Raw genomic sequence first — 21274 nt, 5'->3', positions numbered from 1 at the left:
GGTCCCATTCCATGGCTGATGCCTCTGACCCAGGCTCTGCGGCCAGAGTCAGGGTAGAAGGGCCCCTCTCTCTGTCCCTTCCTCCCTCCTCAGTGCCCACTCTTTCCTGAGTGCCCTCGGAAAGCCAGTGCAGCTCCAGACACACTGGGGATGGGGGGAGGAGTGTCCCTGAGAAGGGGCCACAGAGAGCGAGAAGGCTCTGGGCAGGACATGTGGTCTGCAGGGCTGCCGGTGCTGCAGCAGCCGGAGCAGTAGAGGGGCTGCAGAGGTGGGGTGGGGGGCAGAAGTGGGGGTGCAGCAGAGGCAGGGGGATGGGTGGAGGGGATGCAGGGGTGGGGGTGGGGGGTCAGGGGTGGGGATGTAGCAGGGGTCGGGTGGGTGAGGGTGCTCAGGAAGGCCTCTCTGAGCAGAGGGGGCCAGAGGCTGCATGGGGGCCACTAAGGAGGACTTCCAGCCCTTGCAAAGGTGCCAGTTCCCCGTGGGAGGCCAGGAAGACCCTCAACTACCGCTGCAGGAGGGGCACTGGGCCTTTTCCCAGAGAGGGGCTGACTGTCCCCTACTGCCCTCAGGGTACTCAGCCCTCAGAGTACTCAGCCCTCAAAGCACAGCCAGGCCTGAGGAGAGGGGAGAGGCGTCTGCCCTGCAAGGCTAGCCACTTCATGCTGGGCTGCCTTGCTCCGGGCTGTAGATGTGACCAATGGCCTGTTGTGGGAAAGGCTGCCTCCAGGCTGGCTCCCTCACCAGCTTCAGGTTATAAAGCAGTTTTTGAGTCTGAGCTCTCGGTGGTACCACATGGGCAGGGGGCTGCCTCCTGAGAACCCATGGGGAGCCACAAGAGAACGGGGAGGTGGGCTGGCCCAGCTCCTAGGAGTCTCGGTCTCTAGAAGTGAAGGGACGGGGGCATGGACTCCTGGGGAGGACAGACTTCCAAAAGTCTTTGCTCGGGCCAGTGGGAAGACTGAGCGGCCTGCAGGTGACCAGGGGCCCCCCTGCACACTCAAGGGTGCTTGTCCCCTGCAGGCCCAGGCAGGGGCCCACCGCCCTGAGGTCAAGATGCCCCTCAGACAATAGCTTGGCTGGGGGAGCTCTCTCCCCTCCCACAGACTAACCCTTGGGCAAAGGGATTTCAGACCACAGTGCAGCAGAACTGAGCCCTGCAGGCCACCAGCACCTGGCACAGGCAGCACACAGCTGAGGGTGCATCAACCTCTCAGAGGAGTCAGAAGGAAGGGCTTCAGGGGTACATTAATTTCCTGAGGTGACCACAGCAAACTACACAAACTTGGTAGCTTAAAACAACAAAAGTGACTTCTCTCACGGTCCTAGAGGCCAAAAGTCAGAAGTCCAGGTATGAGCAGGGTCTCTCCTGCCTCTTCTCCAGGTGTACCTCCACAGGGCTTGTGGCCCTCTGGCCACTGTCCCACCTTCTGCTGGCTTCTCCCCTCTGTGTCTCCTGCTCTCTGCCTCCCTCTCACGAGGACACCGGTCGCTGGATTTAGAGCCCATCAGATGATCACATCTGCCAAGACCCTTTCTCCAAGTGAGGTCACATCCCCAGGTTCTGGGCCTTAGGACGTGGATACACACTGCAGGGGGCCACTGTCCACCCTACAGGAAGCAAGCGAAGGCATCCTAAGGGGAGACACCCTGCTGACCCATGCAAGGCTCTGGAGGGTGGAGGAAGGGGCCGTGCAGGGCAGCCAGAGGCCCTCCCAACGTCCCTGGACTCCCAGACCTGGCTGTCAGCCCCATCTACCCTTGGGGAGGCATGGGTCTGCAGAGCTCCACTTTCCGTTTTGTTAAGTGAGGGCTCCACATGCTGAGGCTGTGGTGAGAGGAGGTGAAGGGTAGCAACTGAAGCACGGTGGGTCAGGCCTGCGGTCTGGGCATGGACTTAGGGATCTTAAGAAGGCTCAGGAATGACCCTGGAGGATGGAGGATCCAGGTGGGAGCTGTGCATGTAACACCCCTCTTCCAACCTTAGTCATTCCCTGCCCCCGCCCCCAGGCCAGCCTCCAGCCCCTCCCCATCCATCTGCTCCCCTCTGGGCCACTGGGTCATGGTTGCTGGGAGACAGTTGCCTGGTCACCACTGTTGCTTCCCGGGCAGAGAGCTCACACCACCTTATGGGGCAGGTAAGAGGGACAGGCAGGCCACAGCGGGGTCCTGGCTGGGCATGAAGGCTGGAGCCAGCTGTGCCGTGGTCCTTACCTGGCCCCCCAGCCCCCAGGAGCCTTGTGGGTCCTCTAAGACTCTGTCCAGGAGTATAAGGGAGGGGAGGGAGAGGAGGGGAGGAGGGGCCTGGCTGGGCAGAGCCCCCTTTGAAGAGGGCCCAAGCACCCAGGGCCATAGGATGAGGAGCAGAGACGCCCAGGCCAGGCTGAGCAGGGTAGGCCTCCCAGAGGTGGCAGCCCCTTAGGACCAGCTGCTTTGCTCAAGACCAGGTCTGTCTCCCTGGACTGAACCCCAAAAAGATGGCCTCCTAAAAATCCACGGGGACCCACATCCCCCCAAGACAGCTTAACCCTAGCCAGAAAGCGCCACCCGGATGAGCAAAGTCAGTACTCAGCACCCGTGTGGCCAAGCGTATATCTGGGGATGGGCCCAGTTGGACATGGTGTCATCTCGTTTCTCGGACATCTCCTTCAGCTTCACCAAGGTCTTCCACTCGTCACAGCAGGGCGCCGTTTCCTGCGGGTCTTTTTACCTGACCAGGTAAACGGCTTCTTTAAAAGTTCATTATAAAGTTGGGTTTCCAATGACGGTCCCTGCTCTGCTGCAGCCCTCTCGGGAGTCCTGATGCCATCCTGCCTGTGGGGCCGCGGTTGCCCAAGCTGCATCTGCCAGTGATTACATTCCTTGAACATTTTCCAGCAAAAGCTTTCTATTTAGAATGAGTCTGTCAGAGAGATCCTGAGAAAGGCGATTGTGGACATCCCCCAGTGGTCCAGTGGTTAAGGTTTCACCTACCAATGCAAGAGTTGTGGGTTTGATCCTTGGTCCGGGAACTAAGATCTCACATGCTGTGGGGTGAGGTCAAAAAAAAAAAGCAATTGTTCAACAAAGGCTCTGGGAGCTGGAGCTGTGACCCTCCCTGACCCCGCCCACAACCCCACCAGCCATGTCCTGCAGGCCAGGGACATCACAGTCATCACACGTGTGCATGTCCAGGGTAGGGGTTCTTCTTAATCTTTGTTCATTTGAATGACAAGAAACTGTAATTCATGGCCTGTTTAATTCTTTGCAGAAGTAATAAAATATACAGGGTGAAGACAAGCCAGAGGCCCAGGCTTACAAGGCTTGTTCTGAAACCCACACCCTCACGCCCAATTCTGGGCTCCTGTTTCTGGCAGCGCCCACTGCTGTGTCCAGATGACAGGCAGAAGTTAGCCAGTGCTAGGCCGGGAGCTCCCTCCACACCCCCATGCTCATATGATAACCCTCAACAATGCCCCTGGGGGTGGCCACTGCTGGCAGCAGCCTGGCCTTCCCATCCTCACTGTTGTCAGGCCGGCCCTCCTGGAATACGGGTGACGAGGCAAGTGTCTGCACATGTCACGTGTAGGAACCGTCTTCACAGCAACCCCTTCGACTCTCTCTCAGGTGGGGAAACTGAGGCACAGAGCAACAGCCCAGAGAGCCCCAGCAACCTGTCCCCAGACCTCCGGCCACACTGGGCTGGCCGCAGAGCGTTACCTCCTGATCTGAGACTTCTCAAGGCTTTTTCCTTGTGTTCTTCTTCCCAACCCATTCCCCTGCCTTGAACTTACCACAAGGCTATACTGCGTTTTTAATTCCTACGAGCTGGTCCACCTTGTCTGTCCCCGTGTGCTAACCGTCCAGCCCTCTTCTCGGGTGAGGATGGCAGTCCTACCCTGGCGTGTCTCCAGGGCCACACCCCTGTGCCTTCTGCCCGCCCTCGCCACCCAGCCACGCTCTCCTCTCCTCTCTGAGCCTGACTGTGCAGCTGCTATCTCTATGTGTCGACCTGCTCACACCTAGGGGGGCCTCTGCCAGGTGTCTGGGAGTGTTGGGGGGTAGCACTGCCTGTCTTCCTCTCGGGGGCCTCCATCCCCAGAAGGTTTGGGTCTCAGGCAACGTGGAGACATGAACGCACCCCCCCCTGTCCTCAGCAGGCACCACTCCCCACCCCAGTCATGCTGGGCGGGGCCAGCCCCACTAAGGAGACCTCTCATTCTGGGAGGGGCAGGGCTGGGGAGGGGGCTCAAGGTCATCCACACGGCTTGGCCCACTCTTGGCAGAAGGCTGAGACCCTCCCTGCACCCAGCCACCGCCCAGCCCCCATCACTGGGTTGACAGCTGTCTCCAGTTTACCCTCTTCTGTCCTAAATGGGGACAAAGGTCTTGGTCAGCATCTCTAGGGTGACCAGTTGGTTTGTTTGCAAAGCGACTGTCCTCTTTGGAGGAGCCTCTCTGTGCCTGCCCACACTCCAGGCTGCTGGCCTTTCCACTGCTTGTAGCTCTTCAGTTTCAGAAAACCCTACCCTCCTGAGCAGCCCCCAATCTGGGAAGGACCTGTCAAGGAACAGCTAAAATTCTCTAAAATGTTCCCAACTCAGCCATTCAAGAAAGGTGCCCCAGGGAGGCATCGTTCTAAGGGCAGGGCCCACAGTCCCATTGACCCTGGGAGAGGCCCTCTGAAGGCCGTTCCCCCCCAACCCCACAGGCCTGACAGCAGCCCTCCTTACAGCCGGCCCCACAGCCGAGTACAGAGACACCGACCACCGACAAACCGTCCCTGCAGAGGAGGACTCGCCCCGGACAGACAGGATGCAGAGATGGCCCTGCCCCCAAGGGGCACCCGGCCCCAAAGTCACCACAGAGACCGGAACCAGACCAGAGTCCAGCACTCCAGGCAGCACCCCTCCCCGCACAGGGTGGGCCCGACCGGGTGCCCAGTTCAAGGGCTAGGACCACAGGTTGCCCGCAGAGCCCGCAGAGGAGTGGGGGCCATGTCTTCCCAGAGGTACCCCTGCCCAGGTACCCCAGTGTCTGTGGCCCGCAGCCACACCCACTTTCTCCACCGCCGAGGACTACCCCCTCGGACCCAAGTCGGCACAAAGAGAGGCAAGCGGTCAAGGATGGCAGGGATCCGGCGGGGCCACGCCCGGGCACCAGGTGAATGCAGCCAGGACCTTCCTGGGGACAGGCACCCCACCCCCAAGAAGGCCTTCTCACAGGGGACAACACAGCTCTGTCCTGGGAGAGTGGCTGGGAGGAGGTCAAGTGCAGGGTATGAGATCCAGGCTGGCCCAAGTAGGGCAGAGGCCAGCAGAGTCAGGGTCTAAACAGGCATAAACAGGGGTCTACCCTGACTGACATGGGTCACCCATGACATCATGATGGACATTGTGACCCCCACCCTCCTGGCCATGTCCCTGCCTCACGTGTGCCCCCAGCTCCAGCCTCAACCTCAGCTCTGCCCCCTGCCCTGTTGGTAAGGAGGGACACTGCCCACTCCAGAGCTGGCCCTTGATGATGGTGACTCTCCCCTCTTTCCTGGGAGGCCCTCTGGGCCTGAGATGGGCAGAGATGGGCCGAGATGGCTGGGGGACTGCCCAAGGACTCCGGCCAGATTCTGAGTGAACACCCTCCCCTCCGTTTGAACCTACCTTGTTCACAGGCTGGGCCCATGAGAGACCCATGGGGAGCCACGGACAGGAGGGGCTCCTGCATCAACTAAGCCAGCTGGACCAAGATGCAGGTGGGCTCGGGCAGGGCCCATCAGGGGGCAGGAAAGCTGCCGGGTGGGCCAGAGGCTCTGACTTCCCACCTGCCCACAGAGCTGGACGACTCTGAAGCCATTAGGCCCCAGGCCACCCTCCTAGAGAAGCACTTTCTGGAGGGGGAGAAGCAGCCACCCAGCACAGGGCAAGGCCCCTTCTTCTACATTGGAGGGACCAACGGGGCCTCCATGTGAGTGGAACCTCAATCCGGGCCCTGCCCCACCGCCGCCAGGCCCTACCCAGCTGTGCTACCCGGCTCCGCGGCCCCCAGGTCAGCACTGCCCTTCCCCTACAGAATCAGCTCCTACTGCAAGAGCAAGGGCTGGCGGCGCATCCAGGATAACCGGAGGGAAGACTACAAGCTCAAGTGGTGTGAGGTCAAGTGCAGAGACACCTACTGCAACTTCCGGGAAGGTAGGGGTGGGGCCGGGCTCAGTGGGCGGCCCTCAAACACAGGGTGCCACCGTGTGCTGCCCAGGCTCTGTTTTGCCAGGCAAGCAGCTGCTGTACCAGCTCCCCAACAACAAGCTCCTCACCACCAAGATTGGGCTGCTCAGCGCCCTGAGGGAGCACTCGAGAGTTCTGAGCAAGACCAGCAAACCAGCCCACTGCGCACAGACCAAGTGAGCCAGCCTGCCCCGCACCCCTGGCACCCACTCACCCAGCTGCACACCCCCACCCGATGGGTCAGTCCCTGGTCCTAACCACCCTCCACTTAGTCCATCCACCCACCTGCTTTCCCACTGACCCAGCTAATCTGTCTCCCCCCACAACACCTGCCACCATCCCACCCCCCTGCCACAGCCTCAGCAGTCCTCACACGCCCACTACAGAGCTACCCGCTGGCCTCCTGTACTGTCTCCACTGCCCACCACACCCCTGCTGTCCACCCCACACCCATTCCTGCCCCTTGGCCTGCCCACACCATGTGCCCACATCGTCACTCACCCGTCCACTCCACACCCACTCACTGCCCAGCCATTAACACGTCTGCCCACTCATCCAAACAACCAGCCACCATCTGGTCATCCACAAGGCCATCTTTACATCCTCGTGTCCAGCTGTCCACCTCCACCATTTCTGTCAGCAGCCCTGGACCATTGCCCTGTAGGCATCTGTCTATCCATCACACCACACACCACCAGGTTACCGTCAAGCCTCCACCCATGCCCCATCTCTTGACATCCCCCATCCATTCTCCACACACCGAGCAGCCACTCAAGCCAGGTCCTGTGTCCCCGTGGGGTGCAGATCTGGAAAGGACATGATACCCACCCTGGAACAGCTCCTGTGGATCAGCTCAGGACACTTGGGGCCAGAGAGGTAGACGTACTCAGCCACTATGCCCTAAACTGTAGGTCAGCCTGGAGGTCCATGAAAGGGCTGAAAGGCACCCCAGGCCAGGGGATCCGTGCCAACCACTCACTGCAAGCTGGTCAGTGTCCTTGCCTGGAGACCCAGCTCTGAACTGACCACTCCTGAAGACCTAAGAGCTGGGAGGTGGGAGGGGTCAGAGGCAGGTGAGGCGGCCTACAGAGAAGCCAGGTGTGCCTGAGTTGGCTAGGGAACAGAAGGTGCAAAGGTTCTGCAGAGGGAAGAGCTGGGGTGGCAGATATATGTTAGAGGACGCCAGAGGCTGCAGGGTGCCTGGAGCCCAGCCCCATTGAAAACTCTCCCTCCAACTGCCACGCCCCCACCCAGATCAGGCCCCTGGAATGGTCAGCCAAGCTGGGGGGAGGGGAAAACCCTCCCAGTGACTTCCCCACCCCCTACTTCCCCAGGGTCCTGAAAATGGAAGACTTTTTCCCAGAGACCTACCGTCTGGACATCAGGGACGAGAGAGAGGCTTTCTTCACCCTCTTTGATGGTGAGAAGTCACTGGACTCCAGGCCCACTCTGGGGAGACCAGTGCAGGACTGGACCAAAATGGGAGTGTGATTAGGGCAGGGCCAAGGTTCTGGCGAGATTGAGGGAGGGGCATGGTCAGGGAGGGGAAGGGTGGAGCCAGCCTGGGTGAGGACAAGGCTGGTACTAAGGTGATGCTAGGGAGGTGTCATGGCTGGACCTTAGTGGAGGTTAAGGAGGTTAAGGTTAAGCCCTGGCAGGCTCCAGGTCATGGCTAGGAGGAGTGTGGGCAGGGCTATGACTGGGAGAGCAGTCAGGGCTGGGAGGGGTGGGGCAGGGCAGAATCTAGCCCGCAGGCTCAGATGGCTCTCTCTGCAGAAACCGAAATGTGGATCTGCAAGCCCACAGCCTCCAACCAGGGCAAAGGCATCTTTCTGCTCCGGAACCAGGAGGAAGTCACCACCCTCCAGGCCAAGACCCAAAGCATCGAGGACGACCCCATCTACCGCAAGATGCCATTCCGGGCACCCCAGGCGCGGGTCGTGCAGAGGTTTTGCTCATGGTCCCCACGAGGGGCGTTGAATGGGTGGGGCTGACCCAAGCCCGCTGGTGCCTCTGAGGGTCCGTGGGGGTCGCAGGGCCCAAAGAGGAGTTCTTCATAGTGGAAGGTTCAGTGCCCCAAGCTGGGCCTCTGTGTAGCTAGGAAGGGGTGGGGTTTCTCCTGCTGTCAGGGCTGGAAGGAGATGTCCTGCACACACCACCCCCGACAACACACACCACAGGCTCCTGGACAGTGTGGGGCAGGGGGCACTCAGTTAGCTGTGCCCTGACCTGGGTCCTGCACACTGACCTGCAGGCAGCCCAGCCTCTCCCCTAGCCTCTCCCCCATTCCCCCTCAGCCAGCTGCAGCCTTCAGGCCCTCGGGCAGAGCTGACCCCCCACCTCCCGGGCTCCCTCTGCCTCTGGGTGAGGTCCAGACCCTCAGCCTCAAACCAGAGGCACAGTCCAGCCTCAGAAAGTTCCCTTTGGACTTCCCTCTCCACCAACGGGACCTCATTCCTGCCACAACTGCTGTCAGTCACCGTAAGCAGCCGCTCCCAGCCTCTGGGTCTCCAGACCTCAGTGCTCTCCACTGGGATATCCCTCCTTGTCTCTCCAAAGGCACCCGCCCTTTAAGGCCCAAGGTCATCCCTGCCTCCTCCTCTAGACAATCTTCCCTGACCATGGGGGCCAACCAGCTTCTGCCTCTCCAACTCTTAACAAGAGCTGTGCCCTGGGGTACCCCAGTCATACACCGGCAGGCTGAGCTCTAGGAGCCAGGCCCTCCTCCCCAGTTCCCTGACCTGTTCAGGCTCAGAAATGTCCCCTGATGAGGGGACATTACACTCAACTGGAGTAGGGGACCCAGAGCTCACAGCTGAGGCAGGTGGCAGGGGTGCTGGGGAACTAAGAGGTCCAGGTGGGGGCCCAGGCCAGGCTGACCACACCTCCCCAGGTACATCAAGAACCCGCTGCTGCTGGACGGGAAAAAGTTTGATGTGCGCTCCTACCTGCTCATCGCCTGTGCCATGCCCTACATGGTCTTCTTTGGCCACGGCTATGCTCGCCTCACCCTCGGCCTTTATGATCCCCATTCCAGTGACCTCAGTGGCCATTTAACCAACCAGGTAAATGCGCTGCACAGATGCAGCCTTGGACAAAATCGCTGTTCAAGAATGCAGACAAGAACCCAGCTGTAGACACAGCCCAGGCCTGGAGCTGGCTCTGCCTGCAGTCAGCAATGCCTCTCACCTTCAGCCACAGCAGGCACCCTGTGAAAGGACTGAAAGCCATGAGCCACCCCCCACCCTAGTTTGTCTCCCTCTGGGTGTGGATCAGGCACCTCTGGGTGTGGATCAGGCACCACAGGGGTGGGAGCAGAGGATGAGGGTCTTGGTGAGGACCTCAGTGCAGAGATGCTAAGGGAAGCAGTCTCCAAGGAAGGATATCAATGGGATGCGTCTGGGCAGCGGCCCCCCAGGGGGATCTGGGGGGGCTTCTCAAGGGTAGGAGTTGCTGGGGGAGGGTCTCAGGTGGCAGGGCCAGCCCAGGGCATCTAGGAGAAGCAGGCCCCCATGGGGGTGTGGCAACATCACGGTGATGCTCTCCACTGGGGCCTCCGTGGGGGACAGGCCTCCAGTTGCTGCACTTCCCCCCAGTTCATGCAGAAGAAGAGTCCCCTCTATGTGCTGCTCAAGGAGGACACGGTGTGGAGCATGGAGCACCTCAACCGTTACATCAACGACAAGTTCCACAAGACCAAGGGCCTCCCGAGAGACTGGGTCTTCACCACCTTCACGGTTTGTGTGTGCCCTGCCCACTTGGCGAGGGGAGGGGATGGGGGTCAGGACTGGGGTGGGGGGTGCTGGGCCACAGGCAGGTCCCTGGGCGGGGCTGCCTCTGGGTGTGCCCCCAGCAGTTGGCTGTAAGAGTCCTCTCCTCTCCCTTCTCAAATGGATCATTCATGCAAAACAAAGGTCACCCTGTGAAAGTGCACAGTTCAGTGATTCTCAGTGGATTCATAGAGTTGAACAATGATCACCACCCTCTGATTCCAGAACACTGTCAACACTGCCCTCCCCAGCCCCTGGCAACCACTAGTCCATTCTCCGTCCCCATGCATCTCCCTGTTCAGGACATGTCACATCAATGCCATCACACAACATGTGGGTTTTCCTGGCTTCTTTCACTGAGCATAACATTTTCAAGATTCATTTCGTTCCTTTTTATGACTGAATAATATTTCATTGTGTAAATGGACCATGATTTCTTTGGATAAACATTCATCAGTTGATAGACATTTGGGTTGTTTTTACTTTTTGTCAATCATGAGTAACGCTGCTATGAGTATTCACATACACGAATAGGTATTTCAGTTCTCTTGGATACAGGTCTAGGAAGGGAACTGCACGGTCGAATGGTCCCTCTTATGTTGACCTTTTTGAGGAACTGCCAACATTTTCCACAGTGGCTGCAATCGCTCCCACTCCCACCAGGAATGTCTGATGGTTCCAGTTTCTCTGTATCCTTGCCCATACTTACTATCTTTCTGTTTAATAGTTGTCCAGTGGGTATAAAAGAGTATTATCTCATTACAGGGTTGACTTGCATTTTTCTAATGATAATGATATTGAGCATCTTTTCATGTACTTAGCCATATCTGTATCTTCTTTAGAAAAATTTCTGTTACCTCCGTTGTCCACTCTTTGTTAGGCTGTGCATGCATGCTTGCCTAGTCACTTCAGTCATATCTAACTCTTTGCGGCCCTGTGGACTGAGCCTGCCAGGGTCTTCTGTCCATGGTATTCTCCAGGCAAGAATACTGGAGTGGGTTGCTGTGTCCTCCTCCAAGGGATCTTCCTGACTGAGGGATCAAACCCATATCTTTTGCATCTTCTGCATTGGCAGGCAGATTCTTTACCACTAGCACCACCTGGGGAGACCCTGTTAGGCTGTAGAGCTCTTTATTTATTGATTGCTATACCCTTATCGGATTGTGATTTGCAAATATTTTCTCCTGTGAGTTCTCTTTTCACTTTCTTGATAATGTCCTTTTTCATTTGTTTCACAACTTGCGGGATCTTAGTTCCCAAACCAAGGGTTGAACCAATGCCCTCTGCAACGGAAGTACAGAATCCTAACCACCAGACCACCAGGGGATTCCTGATAAGGTCCTTTTTTGCACAAAAGTTTTAAATTTTTATGACGTGCAATTTATCTGGTTTTGTTTGGTTATTCATGCTTTGATGTCATATTTAAGAATCCACTGCCAAATCCAAGTTGTAAAGATACATCTGCAATTTCTTCTAAAAGTCCTATGTTTTAACTCTGAGTTAATTATTGTGTATGGTGTGAGGTAAATGTCCCGCTTCAGTCTCTTGTGTGTAGCTACGCCATTGTCCCAGGACCATCTGTCAGACTGTTCTTGGCAAATTTTTGAAAATCAATTGACCAGATATATATGTGTTTATTTCCAGACTCTTAATTCTATTTTATTGATGTGTGTGTCTGTCTTTAAGCCAGCACCACACTGTTTGAGTTGCTGTAGCTTCATTCTCTTTCTCTTTTTTTTTGTGGGGGCGGGTGGTGCTGTGCTATGAGGCACATGGGAATCCTACTTCCCTGACAAAGGATCAAACCCATGTCCCCAGCATTGGAAACTTGGGAGTCTTAACCGCTGGACCTCCAGAGAAGTCCCTCATGTGTTAAATGAATCACTCTTGCATTTCTGGGATAGATCTCACTCAGACATAGCATATCGTCCTTTAAATATGCTGCTGAATTGGGTTTCTGAGTACTTCATTTAATATTTGTGTGTACCCTCATAAGCAATGTTGGTGCACAGCATTATTGTCTATTTGGTTTTGAACATGTTCCCTTCTATTCTATATTTGTAGTTTGTGAAATGTGCCATGTTAGTTGCTCAGTTGTGTCTGATTCTTTGCAATCCCATGGACTGTAGCCCACCAAGATCCTCTGTCCATGGAATTCTCCAGGCAAGAATACCAGAGTTAGTAGCCATTCTCTTCTCCAGGAGATATTCCTGACCCAGGGATCAAACCCAGGTCTCTTGCTTTACAGGCAGATTCTTTACCATCTGAGCCACCAGGGAGCCCTTAAATATTTGGAAGAATTCACCAGTCAAGCCACCTTACTGTGGCCTTTTTTTGTGGGAAGGATTATTTTTATTATTATTACTAACTCAACCTTTATTTATTAGAGGTAACTAAGATTATCTATTTCTTCTTGGGTCAAGTTTATCAGTTTGTCTTTCTAGGAATTTTTCCATTTCTTCTAAGTTACCTAATTTCTTTGGAATATAGGTTGCTCGTGGTATTTTATGAACAATTATAATCCTTTTCATAATCATTTTCATCTTTATGTAAAGTCTTTCTTTAAAAAAAAAATTTTTTTTTACTCTTTTGGCCACACCACCTGGCATATTGTATCTTAGTTCCCTGACACTGAAAGTGAAAGTGTTAGTCACTCACTCATGTCCAACTCTTCGCAACCCCATGGACTGAAGCCCACCAGGCTCCTCTGTCCATGGAATTTTCCAGGCAAGAATACTGGAGTGGGTTGCCATTTCCTTCTCCAGGGGATCTTTCTGAGCCAGGGATCGAACCTGGGTCTCCTGCATTGTGGGCAGACTACCGTCTGAGCCACCAGGGCCAGGTATCAAACCCATGCCCCCTGCACTGGCAGCATAGAGTCTTAACCACTGGACCACCAGGAAAGCCCCAAGGTCTTTCTTTCTGGATTTTAGTAATTTAAATCTTCTTTCCTCTCTTTCTTGGTCAGTTTAGCTAAGGGTTTGTCAGTTTTGTTGATTTTTTCAAAGAGCCAGCTTTTGGTTTCATTGATTTTCTCTATTGCTTTCTATTCTCTAATTCCACTTATATTCACTCTAATTTTTATTATTTCCTTATTCTACTTGCTTTGGGTTTAGTTTTCTCTCTTTTTTTTTCCTTAGGGTTGAAGATTGGCTTATTGATTTGATTTGAGATCTTTCTTCCTGTTTAATATAGGCATTTACAGTCATAAATTTCCCTTTGAGCACTGCTTTTACTGCATCCCATAAGATTTCGTGCATTCTGCTTTCATTTGTTGCTTAAGAGTGTGTTATCTTCCATACATTTGTGAATTTTCTAATTTTCTTTCTCCTATTGATTTCTAATTTCATTCCATTGTGGTCAGAAAACATACTTTGCATGACTTCAACCCTTTAAAAAGTATTGAAACTTGTTTCATGTTTTTTGTTTTGGCTACACTGGGTCTTCGTTGCTGAGTGAGGACTTTCTCTACTTGCAGCAAGTGGGGGCTACTCTTTGTTGTGATGCACAAGCTTCTCATTGTGGTGGCTTCTCTTGTTGTGGAGTACAGGCTCTAGAGCATGGACTCAGTAGCTGTGGTGTATAGATTTAGTTGCCCCTTGGCATGTGGGGTCTTCCTGGTCCAGAGATGAAACTCATGTCCTCCGCCTTGGCAGATAGATTCTTAACCACTGGACCATCAGCAAAGTCCCTATTTTATGTTTCAATATACTGTCTATCCTAAAAAATGTTCCATGCACACTGGAGAAGAATGTGTAGTCTGCTGTTGAGTGGAGTGTTCTATAGATATCTTTCAGGGTAGGTGATTTATAGTGTTGTTCAAGTCTTGTATTTACTTATTGATCTTCTATATAGCTGTTCTATCATTGAAAATGGCATAATGAAGTCCCCAACTATTATTATTGAATTGTCTATTTTTTTCAGTTCTGTCAGTTTTTGCTTCATGTATTTTTAGGCTCTGTTGGTAGGTGAATGTATAATTATTACATATTCTTGATTTATCATTAGAAAATATTCTCTTTTTTCTTAATGTCTTCAATTTTCATCTTAAACTCTATTTTCTCTGATATTTGTACAAATGTTCCAGCTCTCTTTTGGTTACTTTTTGCCTGATATATCTTTTTTTTTATTCTTTGACTTTCAACCTATCTTTGTCTTTGAATCTAAAGTGAGTCTCACAGAAAGCATATGGGGGTTGGGGGGATGCATTCTGCCAATCTTTGTCTTTTATTGGAAAGCTTAATCCATTTACATTTAATATAATTACTGATAAGTTAGGATTTACATCTGATCTTTTGCTATTTTCTGTATATCTTATATCTTTTTGTTTGTTTCTCCATTACTACCTACTTTTGTGTTAAATATTTTCTAATGTACCATTTCTAGTATTTCTTTCACTATACATTTTTGAGTTATTTTCTTATTGCTGCCCTTGTGATTACCATTAACATCTTAATTTAAAACTATCTAGTTTGGATTCAAACCAAGTTAATTTCAATAGTGGTTTTTTAAAATTTCTTCCTATATAGCTCTATCTCTTCATTTATGCTGTTACTGTCTATCAGCATAGATTCATAGTTGTTGTTTTATGCAATTGTCTTTTAAATAAAACAGAAGGAAAAAGGCAATTACCAAAAAATAAATGTGTAGTGTCTTTTATATTTAATTATGTAGTTACTTATAAAACAATGGAAACAGTGACAGACTTTATTTTCTTGGGCTCCAAAATCACTGCAGATGGTGACTAAAGCCATGAAATTAAAAGACGCTTGCTCCTTGGAAGAAAAGCTGTGACCAAACTAGACAGTATATTAAAGAGCAGAGACTTTACTTTGCTGACAAAGGTCCATCTAGTCAAAGCTATGGTTTTTCCAGCAGTCATATATGGATGTGAGAGTTGGACCATAAAGAAAGCTGAGCACCAAAGAATTGATGCTTTTGAACTGTGGTGTTGGAGAAGACTCTTCAGAGTCCCTTGGACTGCAAGGAGATCCAACCAGTCAATCCTAAAGGAAATCAGTCCTGAATATTCATTGGAAGGACTGATGCTGAAGCTGAAACTCCAACACTTTGGCCAGCTGATGCGAAGAACAGACTCATCAGAAAAGACACTGATGCTGGGAAAGATTGAAGGCAGGAGGAGAAGGGGACAACAGAGGATGAGTTGGTTGGAAGGCATCACTGACTTGATGGACATGAGTTTGAGCAAGCTCCAGGAGTTTGTGATGGACAGGGAAGCCTGGCATGCTGCGTGCAGTCCATGGACTTGCAGAGTTGGACACAACTGAGTGACTGAACTGAACTGATGTAGTTACTTCATGGATGCTCTTAATTTCTTAATGTGAATTCAAATTATTGTCTAGTGTCCTCTCATTTCAGTCCAAAGGACTGTAGAAATGTTCTACTACTGATAATCTATGTTTTTAAAATTTGGGAATGTCTTAATTTCTTTTTTATTTTTGAAGGATAATTTTGCTGTATATACAATTCTTGGTTGACAGTTATTTTTCTTTCAGTATTTTGAACATGTCAGCCCACTGCCTTCTGGACTCCATGGTTTTTAATGGGAAATTGGTTGCTCGTCTTATTGAGAAGCCCTTATGATAAGTCACTTCTATTTGCTGATTTCAACATCCTCTGTTTGTCTTTGTCTTTTAAAAGTTTGCTTATAATATGATGGATCTTTTTGAGCTTACCTACTTGGAGCTCATTGGCCTTAAATGTGTAAATTCTTTTTCATCAAATTTGAGAAGTCCCACTACCATTATTTCTTTAAATATTCTTCCTGCCTCTTCCTTTACTCTCTTTCTAGATCTCCTTCCATAGATCTTTGTAACTTCATTTTTCTTCATTCCTTTGACTTTCTGTTCCTTAGACTGGATAATCTCAACTGATCTATCTTCAGACAACTCAAATATCTTGTTCAATTATTATACTTTTCAACTCCAGAATTTCTGTTCAGCTCTCGTTTATAATTTCTGTCTCTTCACCGATATTCTCTATTTGGTAAGACATTGTTCCTGTATTTTCCTTTAGTTCAAGTGAGGTCTTCCAAGGAAACATCAGACATCACAACAAATGACTATACTCCTCTGCCAAACAGATTAATCCTGCTATCTCCAGTACCAAGAATGTAGGCTTTTTTCAAGGCATTGAGCTGGGATGCAGGGAATAGTATTAGAGCAGGTTAAACTACTACAAAACCTGCTGTTCCTACCAAGATGCAAGATTCTATTTGAATAAACATTCTTCAGGTGGCTGAACACTTTCAGTTAATTTCCAGCATTCTAAGGTTAATTTTGACGAATTTGGCCCATTTTGGCTGTTTTTATGGAATGGCTTATCTCTGGACCCCTTCCTCTGCCTGTTTTGTGATGCTCTCGTCTCTCTTGATGCTGCTCAGCAAGGCTTCTCCCTGTTGTCTCATTGAAATGCTCACCACAGTGACCTCCATGTTGTGAAACTCAGGGGTCAGTCCTGGTCCTCTTCTCCCTGACCTGTCAGCCAACTATGGACATAGCTCCTCACTCCCCATGGCTTCCAGGACCTTGCTCACTTCCTCTTAGCCCCCTGTGGGGCTCCCCACCATGGCTCTCTGGAGCCCAGTGTCCAGCCTGGCTCTACTCTTTATCTGCTTTTATCTACTCTTTGTCTTTATCAGATATCACTTGACTTTATTTTTTTTAAAACTTATTTTGTATTGGGGTAAAGCCAATTAACAAACAATGCCGTGATAGTTTCTGGTGAATAGCAAAGGAATTCAGCTGAATCTATACATGTATCCATTCTCCCCCAAACTCACCTCCCATCCATGCTGCCACATAATATTGGGCAGAGTTATTTGTGCTATACAGTAGGTCCTTGTTGGTTTTCCATTTTAAATATAACAGAGTGTACATGACCATCCCAAACTCCCTAACCATCCCTTCCCCGCTCCATTCCACCAGCAACCATGTTTGTTCTCTAAGTCTGTGGGTCTCTTTCTGTTTTGTAAGTTCGTCTGTATCATTGCTTATGTAAGGGATGTCATATGACATTTCTCTTTCTCAGACATCCCCTGACTTTAAATTCCATCTATGTGCTTAAGATTCCATATTAAACATGGACCCTGACCACTCTCCTGATCTTGAACTAAAGCCTGTCAGCACCCCGTCTGCAAGCTCACGGAGGTCTCAGTCTCCAGGGCCTTCTCTCCTTCTCAGTTGATGAGGGCTCCATCCTCCCAGAATCTCAGACCAAACATCTACAGATAGCCCTTCATTCTTGTTTCACAGCTCACATCCTTTCATCAGTTGCATTGGCTTTACCCCAAAATAGACCTAGCATCCATCCCACCACCTCGGCTTCTATAAGCCAGCATATTTCTCACCTAGACCCTTGCAACCGGCCCCTTCAGTCTCTCTCAGCATAGCAACCTGAGGACCCTGTGAGGGCACAGGTCAGATATGCCCTCCTGTGCACCACCTTCCACAGCTCTGATCTCAGGGTGAAAGACAAGGTCTTCCCACACCCTGAGAAGTGACTGGTGCCACTCTGGTCTCATCTCCTGCTGCTCCCTAGCTTGCTCCAGCCACAGCAGCATCACCCTGGTCCTCTGACACCTTGGGCATGCTTGAACTTACAGCTGTTGCTCCCGCCAGGTGTCCCATCCCCATCCCACAGCTCCCCCCTTCCATCTTCACCTGTTACTCACTCTTTTCTCAATGAGGCCCACCTGGATCATACCCCTTTCCCCACCACCCCGAACCCCCCACCTCTCACCCTGTTTAGCTTCCCCTCCTTTAGCATGTGTGGCTTTGTGCACCATACAAAGTGCATAATGATTTACACATCAAGTTTTTTGTCTCTCTCCTACGAGTGAACTGCTCAAGGGCAGAGACTCCTCGGAAGCTCTCTCCACTCTCCTGCCACACCAGTCCAGTACCTGTCACACAATAGGAGGGCCATACATTTGTTGGATGCATAAAATGAGAGTGAAGGAGTTTCTGGCTGTGAGCCTGTGACCCTGAGAATGTGACAGTAGGGGCACGATGGGAGCACAGGTGAGGGATGGGCTGTGGCTGCTCAGGCTTGGAGGGTGTAATCAAGGCCCACAGGTGACGTCCTATCCCCGCACAGAAGCGAATGCAGCAGATCGTGGCCCACTGTTTCCTGGCCGTCAAAGCCAAGCTGGAGTGCAAGCTGGGCTACTTTGACCTCATCGGCTGTGACTTCTTGATCGATGAAAACTTTAAGGTGCTGCTGAGGCTTTCCAGGGGGGTGGGCCTGGCAGGCAGGTGCAGGAGGCAGGGGCCCTCTGTGCACACCTGACCACTCAGGCAGGCCCCTGGGGTGGGCAGTCAGGTGCCCTCCCTAGCCCTGGAGGTGGTGTGTCCATAAGGTTTCACTCCTCCTACAGCTGGGGTGGCTCCTAAGGCCAGATTCTCAGACCCTCAAGAGTCTCAGCCCCTTGGGCAATTGGGGGAGTGAGGTCATGGAAAAGAAGTGACCTGATGGTCACGTGGCTTAATGGGGACCAGGGTCTCAGCTTTCTCCTGGCCAAGTGGTAGGTGGGGCGGGATGCTGAGCAGTGTTGGGCCCAGGTGTGGCTGCTGGAAATGAACTCCAACCCCGCCCTGCACACCAACTGTGAAGTCCTGAAAGAAGTGATTCCCGGCGTGGTCATGGAGACCCTGGGTGAGCCACCCCCCAGGACCCTCAAACTGCCCCCCTCTGCCTGCACATGCTCTCTGCAAGTTCAGACGCCCACAAACCCAGTTCTGCAGCACCCTGAGGGCTGCGTGGCAACCCCAGCCTCTGCTTATGCCCCTACCTCCCCGCCAGCGTGGTGCCATCCCACCCCTCACCACCCTGTCACCTCCAGACGGGGTGGAGGGTCCCCCCATCCCCCCCACCGCCCTTCCCCGCTCCGCATCCCGCTCACCCTCGACGACTCCTCAGACCTGGCGCTCGAGACCTTCCAGAAGAGCCTACGCAGCGAAAAGATGCTACCACTGCTGTCCCAGCGCCGCTTCGTGCTCCTGCACAACGGCGAGACGGACCTGTGGCCGTGCCTGGGGGGCTCCCGCAACGTCCCCCGCCCGCCGCTGCCCCCACTTCGGCCCACCTGCGACGCCGCGCCCCTCGAGCCCCCCCTGCTCCGCGCCACCGACAGGCCGGGCGCGCGCAGGCCCGCGCCACACCGGGACCTCGGCAGAGGGCCAGGGCGGCCCTCCTCCGCGCAGCGGCGCCCCCGGCCTCCCGTCCCCGCCCCCGACGGCGCCCTGAGTGGAGGCCCCGAGGCCCAGGGCGGTGGGCAGCCGCGAGTGGGCGACGAGGACCGGGTACGGGAGCTTTCCCCAGGGCCGGCAGAAGAGGAGCGCAAGACCGCGGGCCATCGCGGCTCCTAGCGGGCGGGCTACCAGCTCTCTCCCAGGGACCTATAAAAGCTACTTTGTTACAAGCACGGCCTCTGCCCCGCACACCCGGCCCCAAGACCCCCGCTGGCAGCCTCCCTGAACCCCGCGAGCCGCTACTTCACTGCTGGGACCCGTTCTTGGGGGAACATGGGGGTCGAGGGATGAGCCGCCGAATCTGAACCCCTGACTTTGCCCACCATGGGCTGCTTCCATCCGGTGAAGCTCTCCAGTTTCTGGGCCCCCACGCGTCACCTATAGCCCGCCTCCATCCGGACCCTGGGCCCCTGCAGCCTCACAGGTTACCTACCCCTGCTGCCTAGTCTGCGGTCCCTGGGAAAGGCAGCCAGTGTCTCCCAGGCAAGGGTCTGAGTCCCCAGGGGCCCCTCCAGATCCCCATAGGAGCGCTTTTTCACACCAGGCCCCACCCTGCCCAGGCTCAGCTCCTTTCTGGGGCTTCAGAGCACCAGGGCCCTGAGCTCCCCAACGGTGCCACAGTGGGAGCTATACAGAGGCAGAGCGTCGCAGAGGCCCCAAGGACTCAGGCTGTGGGCAACAGGTGCGTGGTTGTGCAGGAAGGCGCCCTGAGGGGTGTGCCGAGCCAGCATGTCCCCATGTTCCTTGTGGCCCCAACCTCGAGGCTGCTGGGAGAAACCCACTACCACCAAGCATCCTGGACCAGCCATAATCCCCTCTCCACACCCACCATCCCACACCGACCCCAGTCCAGACCCACCCCTATGCCCACTGCAGCTGGCACCCATCCTCCTGCACTGCCTTTCACATACCCTGCCCTCCCCTCTCCCATCAGTCATCACCAAGTCACATGCCCTCCCCCTGTCCTGCCCACCCTCACTTGTGACCCCAGTGGGCTCCACCACAGGTGGGAGGGGCTGCTGGGACCCTTGTTCTGCTCTGCATTGGAGTACGGGTAGGACCTAACGGGCAATAGGGCTTGTCTTCCCCTCCCCCATTGCCCCTCCCACTCCTTTCCCAGGGGAGCAAGGGCCAGAGCAAGCTAGAGGGCAGCTGAGCCACTGGCCAGTCCACGGAGATGTGCAGTCAGTCAGGGAGTCAGGGAGAGAACAGCCAAATGTAACCTGGGGCTGAGAGGTAGAGACAGTCCTCCCGGGCCACAGAGCCAGTGAGGACCCAGGCCAGGACCAAGCTGCCCTGTCACTCACAGCTCACCCACGCATCCCCACCACTGCACTCCCTCCTCGTCCTGCTGCTGTGGCCAGGAGTGTCGGGTCCCCAGGCCAGAAGCATGCTCATCACCGTGTGACAAGCCCACCCAGCGTGTCTGATGGGCTCTCCATGAGGCATCAAGCTCAGCACTGCCACTTCCGCAGCCCAGGGGCCAGCTCTGCACCCCGAGGCTGGGGAGGGTGAAAACCAGTCTCCATCAGGGAGAGGTGGCCCCCTGGGTGGGCAGAGCGCACCCACATCAGTGTCTTCAGGGTCTGTACCAGTCTTTCCTTACTGGGGTAAAGGTCACTGCACAGCCATGTCACCTCAGGCTCAGCCCCTGGTCACCCTGAGGGGCCTCTATACCCCATGTCTCAGCCTCCAGGCCTCTTCTGCCCCTTCCTCACATCCTGCCCACAGGGCCTTCGCCCACACTGTCCTGGGGCTCATGACTTGGCCCGTGGTAGAACAGTGCTGCCCCCTGGATGTTCCAGCTCTCCTCCAGCAGGACTGATCCCCAGCCAGTCAAGGCAGTATCTGCAGAGATGACCTGACACTCGAGGGGAAGCTGGCCTGAGGCCTCCACTGTCCCTGGGCCCTGAGTGGGTGCAGTGGCCCCCAGGGACCATGGTGGGGTGAGATGTGCATGTCCTTACTGGGCCCCCATCCCCAGGCAACCCCAAACCCTGGACTGTCTGTAGCTCTTGGGCCCCTGGTACCCGGAGAA

General features: G+C 53.7%; 1 protein-coding gene across 1 annotated transcript; it reads left to right on the top strand.

The window, feature by feature from the left end:
• The first annotated feature begins 1557 nt into the window (after positions 1-1557).
• On the top strand, positions 1558-19353 carry TTLL10 (tubulin tyrosine ligase like 10). The gene is made up of 14 exons (XM_061159787.1): positions 1558-2135; positions 2650-2715; positions 4688-5139; positions 5645-5725; positions 5805-5937; positions 6043-6161; positions 6241-6370; positions 7529-7614; positions 7971-8142; positions 9088-9259; positions 9791-9931; positions 18083-18199; positions 18547-18640; positions 18905-19353. Exons 1-14 carry the CDS (start codon positions 1933-1935, stop codon positions 19351-19353), a joined length of 2415 nt encoding a protein of 804 aa, XP_061015770.1. The 5' UTR covers positions 1558-1932.
• Positions 19354-21274: the final 1921 nt, after the last annotated feature.

Source organism: Dama dama, chromosome 14 (assembly GCF_033118175.1).
Source record: "Dama dama isolate Ldn47 chromosome 14, ASM3311817v1, whole genome shotgun sequence".
Classification (NCBI taxonomy): domain Eukaryota; kingdom Metazoa; phylum Chordata; class Mammalia; order Artiodactyla; family Cervidae; genus Dama; species Dama dama.
This window is presented reverse-complemented; position numbering and strand designations above follow the sequence as displayed.